This window comes from Sinocyclocheilus grahami, unplaced genomic scaffold (assembly GCF_001515645.1).
Source record: "Sinocyclocheilus grahami isolate Dianchi unplaced genomic scaffold, SAMN03320097.WGS_v1.1 scaffold2746.1, whole genome shotgun sequence".
Lineage (NCBI taxonomy): Eukaryota > Metazoa > Chordata > Actinopteri > Cypriniformes > Cyprinidae > Sinocyclocheilus > Sinocyclocheilus grahami.
The window spans coordinates 11,521-20,092 of NW_015507924.1; the positions used below are offsets into that span (position 1 = coordinate 11,521).

The window sequence follows — 8,572 nt, forward strand, 5'->3', positions numbered from 1 at the left end:
TGTTGGGATTGGTTGTCAAGGCAGCCAATCAGAATTTAGCAGACTCGTCTCTGATTGGCTGGAATTATGGCATCTTGTAATGCTGGGTTTTGTTGAGCAAGCGAGCCGTTGGCATTTAGAGAGCAGTGCACTGAGGGCGGGCATCAAGGGAGCAAGCTAGTGAAACGTTGCACGCGCAAAAGAGAAGGTCTGCACAAATCCAAAAACTTATTTTAAATGCAAAATTGATTTTTGTGCGCTCAAAATACTTTCTTCTTTGCGAGACAAACATTTTCTCCACAAAACTCTTTCGCGCAGAATTGTGGCAGAGATGTAATCCCATAGTAAGGATCGTAACATTTCCGTCACACGCTTGAGGTATTCGGCCAATCACAACGCACTGGATAGCTGACCAATCAGAGCACACCTCGCTTTTCAGATCGATGAGCTTTGTAAAAATCGACGCGTTTCAGAAGGCGGGGCATAGAGGAGAAACAATAATGTACAGAATGTGGAAAATAATGTGTTTTTTTATAAATAAACACATTTCATTACACCGAATACACAAAATAATGTTCTTTTCAGCAACATCATATGACCCCTTTAAATTCATTCATTCAGCATCCTCTGCCAATTTGCATTACAGTATTGGTAGTATCCTTATTTGTTATAGCAGTTTCTTAGTCTTCTGACAAAAGACTTCTCTGCCTCCACTAGACAGTCGTCTCTCAGTTTTGCACAAATACAGTACATACTTGGCTTCAAATCAATTCAACAGTGATGAGTTTGAGTGTGTACAACATATGTACTACAGCATTTACTGTACATAGAATAATGAAAGTTCTCTCATCTGAAGTGCTGCTGCTATGTACTGTAATTATATTGTATGTGTATTGTGTAAGTAGTATTGAAACCTTGTAGATGAGCCTGTAGGCCAACTTCCTTCATGGTCAGTCCATGTAGAAGAACATGCTCAAAATGACCTTTGACCTCATCCCATTCGTCTTTATTCCCCCCAATTCCTCTTTGTCTCCCACTACCAGGATTCATTTTCCAAAACACATAATCACGTGTACTCCTGTTCATATCATCCTGAGATTCTGACCTGTGTGTCGTCAGTTTTGCTACTGAATGTTCACACATGGATAAATGTGTGCTGTTTGAGTTCATTTGTTGATGCTTGTGTTAATTATGTTGTGTGTTTGTGTTTTCTGAATGAGAACATGGTTAAACCTGTGCAAAATGATAGCGTTTTTGTGTAGAGTTTTGCAGAAAACACTGAGCAAATTGGAGCGTGTGTGCAAACAGGTGAAATGTGTTCAAAGTTTTGAGAAACGTGTCTTTGTTTCAGGAACTGCATGAATGGTTTGGAAAATTGGGCCAAATGAATCAGTTATAGTGTGTTAGCAATCGAGAAAATTGTAAATTCTTTTTAATGTGACTGTAGCGCAGAAGCGTTCCCAACAATCATCACAGTTTTAAATTCAACTCTCCTGAGTTTATACTTTGGATATCAAAAAGAAGCAAAGAAACACTGAGGTTTTACTTTATTTAAGGCAACAGAGGAGGTGAATTCTGTCTGATTACACACACGAGACGCTGGCAGATAAACAAGACGAATGAACTGTGCTTATCATTTTTCTGTTATTTGCCTTGGATCGAATAACACTGGAGTGAGACTGAACTGCTGATTTTCGTTTTCAGGATGTGAGTTACTGTGAGAACTTGGCATTTCCTCCTGGTGTGTGTGACCTTTGACCTCAGTATCATTTCCATTCAGTGGATTCGTTTATTTACATTAAAGTCTGGTGCCGTCCTGTATTTGTGTGTTTCCCAAGTCATTTTAAATGTTTATCTATTGATAATGATTTGTTCCTGTAGTAAATAACCTAGACATTTTCATCTCTTCTATTATTTAAAGAATTGTGGGTAAAAGTAGTGAACTTAATGAGAAATTAGTGGATTTTGTCCTCTGTGACACAAAGTTCTTTAATAATATTCTAACTCATATTTATTTATCTTTACATTCTATAAATGAAGTGTTTGTTCTATAGCAATACAGCAAAGTACGTTTTCTTTTAAAATGCAGATTCCTTGTGTTTGATCCAAAGTATCAAACTAATAACTCTTAGATATTAACCATAGCGATTAGAGAACCATTTACACGTTTGCATGTATATTTGCAGACACGTTCACAGGTAAAATAACACACGTGATTTTGCTGTAAGAGAAGCACTGTAATGTGAAGTGACTGTATCTGTTTCCTCTGGTAGAGTCTTTAACACAGATGAAGTGTTGAGTTAACCTGAATGCTGCAGGATTAACGGGTTTATAGGTAATCAGTGAAGAGAGCTGACAGGCACATTATCAGACAGATAATCTCTCAAGCTGCTGCACTCAAGGTGAACATCGCAAAATAACGAAGACAAACACGTCAAACACACATATGATGAGAGCCAAATCCATGACACACACACTTGAGACATTATTGAAGTGCATTGAAATTCATTTTTAAAAATTTGTTTATTTGGCTTTTTCCAATCTGAGTTCTTCTGATTCGTGTAGTTGTTGTGAACTACATCTGCACAGTTTATAAAATGTGAAATGTGTTTTTTTTTTCTCCAGTACTGTGTGACGGGCAGGTGGCCTGACCAATCAGCTGGGATGTCTGCTCGGGTGAGGCCTGTGGACCCACCCACTTTTCACTTGGAGGGGGTGGAGCAGGTTGCCATGGCCACAGAGGACATTATGTGAGCGATGCATTATGGGTGACAGATAAATGGATTATCTCAGATAGAAATAAGTGGCTGGTTAATGATTGATAAGTTATTGGTTATTGATTTGACTTTTTTCCAAAGAGAAAAGAAGCACCCAGATTTCTTCAACACCAACACCAACAATAACAATGAAGAGTGAGTTCATGTACACACACTACACACAAACCACAGCACACACTTACACAAGGTGCTTTAACTGGTTTCATCTTTATTTGTCTTATATTTACAGAGAGGAAAAAAAGAAGAAAAAGAAAGAAAAAAAGGAGAAGAAAGAGTAAGATGAGATGATTTTTCAAATTTGTTTCATAGATTCATTGATGTTTACTCTACGTATTTGTTTTATTTCAGGAAAAAAGAGAAGAAGGAAAAAAAGGAGAAGGAAAAGAAAAAAGAAACAGAAGAGAAAGAGAAAGAGAAAGAGAAAGAGAAAGAGAGGAATTATACAGCATCTAGCTAAGCCAGTAAATCAGATATTCTAAATGTACTATTTCTATTAATTTTTCCAGCATCAATTATAAAATATTTTTACCTTTCCAGAATGTCTCAGTTGTTTAACTATTTATACATCTGTGCATCTGTTGCATAGTGTATTTTACAAGCTTTTTTCTAATCTTACTCCTCAGAACAGTGCCACATGCCCCAACTGACATTTTTAATGGGACTTTTTATATTTATGTTTGTATATGATACAGTTTGTATATATTACTCCAATTTTTCATTTAATTCCCTTTGGAATATTTCCAAAATTCCCTATCTTAACTTTCCATGGAACGTTTCTGGAAATTTACTGGACATTTTCCACCCCTTTGCAACCCTAATCAGGAGACGTGTCCGTACTGAACACTGAGCGTGTTGAAATCTTGGTTTGTTTGTGCTCGTCTGCAGGATATCTGGAACATGGGCTCCTGGTGAAAGACGAGAAGAAGCTTCGTGATCGCTACATGCAGAGCGTCCAGTTCAAGCTGGACCTGGCCTCTATGGTTCCGACCGACATCTTCTACTTCTACTTCGGTCTGAACTACCCCGAGATTCGCATGAACAAGCTACTCAGGGTCAACCGCTTGTTCGAGTTTTTCCAGCGCACCGAAACACGGACTAACTTTCCGAACGTGTTCCGAATCTCCAACCTGCGCGGCATGACGGTCAGTAAGAGTGGGAATAAAAAATTTACTCTTTAACGATTCTGAAGAATTCTCAGCTAACAAAAATATGTTCTAAGAATGTTTTTCTAATGTTTCATTATATAGCGAAAACATTATTTCTGAATGTTCTCTAACAACTTTTTTTTTTTTTTACTTCATTCTTGGTTATACAATCGTTAAAGGAACATGCAAATATTATGGGAATGCTATTTTGAATGTTCTCCAGACATTTTGAAACAAGTACTAACGGTTCCGTCTCTTTAGTTGCGTTTTCTAGTGTGAAACAGCGGCCCGGGCCAGTGCTGCCAGCTTGTGGAACAACTGATTAGTGCAAAACAAATTCAATGTGCATGTGTGACCTGCATACTACATACTATTCTGATGACGAAATCTGCATCACGCGCACTCTAGGCAGAACCTCACATACGCGTAAAAACCGAAGTATACTTTGGGCTTTAGATGAACGCCCAATTAAAATGTTTCAGAAATAAAACATTGTAGAAACATTTTTGTGCTAATGTTTTGGGAAGATTAATAAAGACCAGATAACTCTGAACAAATGTTCCATTAACGTTACTGGAAGAGCGTTTGTTCATAACTTTGAGAAAACTGTGCCCAAATGTTAGCCAAAGTTCTGAGAACGTTCTTTGTTAGCTGGGTTAGTTTTCAACCGCAGCTGTGTATTGCTAAAGTCAGACATGTTCCTCTGTTCCTCACACTAAACGGAAGCTATAAAAGTGTCAATTCACATTTTGAATGTTTTATAATTTTTATTTATAGGACAATCTTCTGGATTTAGAGCTGGCCAAGCAGGGTCCCGATCCCAAAGACATGGAGGAAAAGGTCTTCAAGGTCGGCAGCGTGCTGGATGTCCTTCAGACGCGCTTCGCCCGACTGTTAGCCGAACACGAAGCCGCACAAGGCAAACTGAAGAAGCGTGTGACTAAATTAGAAAAGAAGATCACAGACTCCAGCGGAGCGGCTCTCTCCGAGATGCTGGACCCGGAACTGGCGACTGCAGAGAAGAAAGAAGAGAAGGAATGAGATGAAAGCTGCAGATAAACCTGGTTAAACTAGATTATATTAGTTTTAGAACTTTGAACAGAAGCCTTGTGTATTTTGTGGTCCGCCTGTGGTTTGGACCGGATTTGTGGGGATGAATAAAACCGTAGATACACATCAGATTTATCCTGGGCTGTCAGTCTACCATAGCAGTGTGCGAATGAAGAAGAAATCTGAGAAATCTTTGTTTGGTTCTTTCCTCTTCATGCAACAGGTAGCATGCAAATAAGATATCGCACAGATGGTCGGTGTACACAGCATGTATCTGTGGTTAGACTGATTATATCATGTGTTTATTCTGTCATGTCTATCATGAGAGAACATAAAGAAAAAATGAATCCTTTTTGTTAGCATAAGACTGTATGATTTAGTTTCACTCAAACTCTTGTAATAAACATTTATACTTAGAGAGAAACACTAATAACGATGCTGCTCTGGCAACATTGGTTAAAAGTTTAATCCGAGAACTAAATGGGCTGTAAAAAAATCCAAATACATCTTCAATAAAGAATTTCTGACCAGACCCTTTCATATGGCATTTGTGTTTTGACGCTTTAATTACAAAAAAAACAAAAAAACAAACAAACAAAAAATATATATTAATAACATATATATATATATATATATGTATGTGTGTGTGGGTGTGTGTGTGTGTGTGTGTGTGTCTCGGTGTGTCTGTGTGTAGTAATTAAAAAAAAACATTTATTTTTATTTTTATAAATGTTTAATTTGTATACCTTACTAATGAAGGACTGGTAGTGTGAAAAGCGGACGAAACAAAGATGTGCCAGATGTGGAGGAAATCATGAATATGGTAAATGTGAACAAGATGTAAAGCTAAAGTGTTGTAATTGTGGAGAGGAGCACAGTGCAGGTTATGGGGGATGCCAATACAGGAAAGAAGCTGCGAAAGTTCAAAATGTGAGAGCGACAGAAGGTCTGACTTATGCAGAGGCTCTCAAAAAGGTTCAGATGTCAAAATCTAAAAGTGATGAAAGAATGGAACGGAATCTTCCAATTAATGAATTTGACCATAGAAGAGGAACTATGAGTGGAAAACTTATGGTAATTGATCAGATTTCATTTGTTACATTTCTGGCGGAGGTAGTGAATTGCTCAGCGCAAACTGAGAGTAGAACTGAGAGGATTAAAATTATTATTAGGGGTGCAGAAAAGTATCTGGATGTTGAGGGGGTTTCAGTAGAACAGATAAATGATAAATTAAAGATGCAAATGGCAAGCTCGCAGGCATCATGTGGTGGATCCTAATGGTGCTAATAATCTTGCAGTGGAATGCAAGGAGCTTAATTTCAAACGGTCAGGAATTTAAAATTTTTATTGCAGAACAGGATGATAAACCTCATGTAATTTGTATTCAGGAAACTTGGCTTAAGCCTCAGTTGGATTTTAAAGTACAGGGTTATAATAATGTGCGTAGGGATAGACTTTCTGGAGTAGGAGGGGGAGTGGCTACATTTGTAATGGAAGGAATACAATTTAGAACAGTTAAAATATGCAATAAATATGAAGTAGTTGAAATAGAGGTGTGGGCTGGAGATCAGAAAAAAAGAATAATTAATTACTATAATCCATGTGAAAGATTAAGTAGAGACATTCTTGAGGAAATTAGGGGAGTGGATAATCATAGTCTGGTTTGGTGTGGAGATTTTAATGGGCATAGTACATTATGGGGAAGTGAAAATGGATGGAAGTGATTTGGTTTGTGTAAATGATGGAAGGGCAACAAGAATTGATTTATCAAAAGGGAAATTGTCTGTCTTAGATTTAACTATTGTCACTGGAAACCTGGCGAAGGAGGTGTGTGTGGGATACATTGAAGGAAAATCTAATAGGCAGTGATCATTTTCCAATAATTTGCAAAATAGGAATTGATTTGGATGTGAATGTAGAGGAAATTATGCCTAGATGGAAATTCAAATCAGCTGACTGGGACAAATTTAAGGAACGTAGTGAGATTTTGTTGACAGTAAGTGAAGAATCTGTAAAGGAGATTGAAGAACTAAATGATCAAATAAGTAATAGTCTATGTGAAGCAGCTGAGGAAGCAATCGGTGAAGGTAAAATAAGTAGCAGGAAGAAGTCAGTCCCTTGGTGGACTGAGGAGTGTAGTAAAGCAATAACACTTAAAGTAAATTAAAATAAATCACTGAAAAAGGTTAGGAAAACTTATGTTTTTAATTATTTTATTGAATATAAGAGGAAGCAAGCAATTGTTAGGAAAGTAATTAGATATGCGAAAAGAAACTATTGGAGGAAATATTGTGAAAGTATAGGTGAAGAAACTGAAATCAGTTTTGTGTGGGGTATGATTAGAAAGATGAACTCTTCTGTATTAGAAAAATAAATATTAAATAACAAAAAAAAATACCTCTGCTATATTAGCAATCCAAATTTAACAAAAACAGCTCTTACAAAAACTAACTAACAGAAAATACCTATATCTTTAGTTTTCCTCTTCATCCTGTTGTTCTTCCTCATCCTCCTCGTTAGTCCGTCTATATTTTGCTGTAGAGCTGATCTTTCCCAGCAGTTTTTTGTTGCTTAACAAATAAGCATGAAAGTCTTTGCAAGAAGTGTCTTTGAAGTTGTATTTCTCAAATAGAATCCCTTTCAGTGACTCCACAGAGAGCTGGTTCCTCTCCTTTGTCCACCGGCTCGGCATCAGGGAGAAAACCCTCTCAACATCTGCGTTCTGAGAGAGACGTGCAAAGACAAGCTGTGCGGTCTTCAGTAGTTCTGAGTAGCATGCAATGCTTTTGGCCTTCTCAAAGTATTTGGTCCACTTCTGGTGCACCTGCAGGCCAATGAGCTCCTCATCACTGTTGCACCTTGCTATGCATTTCTTCAGATTGGCGACCTGGTCAAAACACTTGACATCATCAGTTGGCACCCCCTTCTCTCTTAGGGTTATCATTCCAGTCTGGTGGCTCTCTCGTATCCATCCACATAAATGCTGAGAGCTCTTCCACTTCTCCAGATACTCCAGACATGCACTGTACAGGCCTCGCACATCAGCACAGAACTTGTCACAGCCCTCACCAAGTCCATCCCTGCGATTTTCTGCCAGTAGTCCCTTTAACTTTAAGGGACATGAAATTGTTGCTCTTACGTTCAAGAAGCATGTTGTGGATGCTGTTCAATATTTTCTTCACCTCCATGATGGAGTTGTTCTCCTTGTCCAGTTGTTGAGTGTGGGTGTGGAACACAGATATGAGTGAGTGCATGTGCCACAGGTAGATCTCACTGAAGTCGTTTTCAAAAAAACTTCTTGATCGCTATGTGTGGCTTTCGCTGTGACAGAAAGAGTGCCTTTAAAGCTGGAAACATCTGTAGCTGGGAACAATGACAGCCACCTTGTCTTGCTGTGAGAAAGCATCCTCCTGTACTCAATGTCAACACAAACACAGTACTCCTTCAGGTTCTCAGTGCGCACAGTGTAAATGTGGAAGTACTGGTAGATTTTAAACATGATATTCTCAAGGTCAACATCTATTGTGTCTGCCCCGTGATGAACACAATTATTCAGTATGTGTGCTGGGCAACCCACACCAATCGAGTCTTGTTCTGCAGCAACCTCTTCAAATTTGCAAA

At 38.2% G+C, this 8,572-nt stretch overlaps 2 protein-coding genes across 2 annotated transcripts in view; both read left to right on the forward strand.

Moving 5' to 3' along the window:
• Positions 1-2,607: 2,607 nt before the first annotated feature.
• On the forward strand, positions 2,608-4,964 carry LOC107575599 (cGMP-gated cation channel alpha-1-like). The gene is made up of 6 exons (XM_016261955.1): positions 2,608-2,729; positions 2,838-2,891; positions 2,986-3,030; positions 3,343-3,383; positions 3,579-3,898; positions 4,679-4,964. Exons 1-6 carry the CDS (start codon positions 2,644-2,646, stop codon positions 4,940-4,942), a joined length of 810 nt encoding a protein of 269 aa, XP_016117441.1. The 5' UTR covers positions 2,608-2,643; the 3' UTR covers positions 4,943-4,964.
• A 3,406-nt stretch (positions 4,965-8,370) lies between these two features.
• LOC107575600 (NF-X1-type zinc finger protein NFXL1-like) overlaps positions 8,371-8,572 on the forward strand; it is a gene marked incomplete at its 3' end in the record, with an annotated part of 17,973 nt that continues 17,771 nt past the window's right edge. Inside the window, exon 1 of the mRNA XM_016261956.1 lies at positions 8,371-8,406. Coding sequence (XP_016117442.1) covers positions 8,371-8,406 — 36 coding nt within the window. The remainder of the gene's footprint in view (positions 8,407-8,572) is intronic.

Excerpts from the sequence above, each read along its gene's own strand:
- LOC107575599 (XM_016261955.1), top strand. The coding sequence starts at position 2,644 with ATGTCTGCTCGGGTGAGGCCTGTGGACCCACCCACTTTTCACTTGGAG. Across the intron at positions 3,031-3,342 it reads GAAAAAAAGGAGAAGAAAGA|TGTATTTTACAAGCTTTTTT; the intron begins GTAAGATGAGAT and ends TCTGTTGCATAG. Across the intron at positions 3,384-3,578 it reads TAATCTTACTCCTCAGAACA|GAGACGTGTCCGTACTGAAC; the intron begins GTGCCACATGCC and ends AACCCTAATCAG.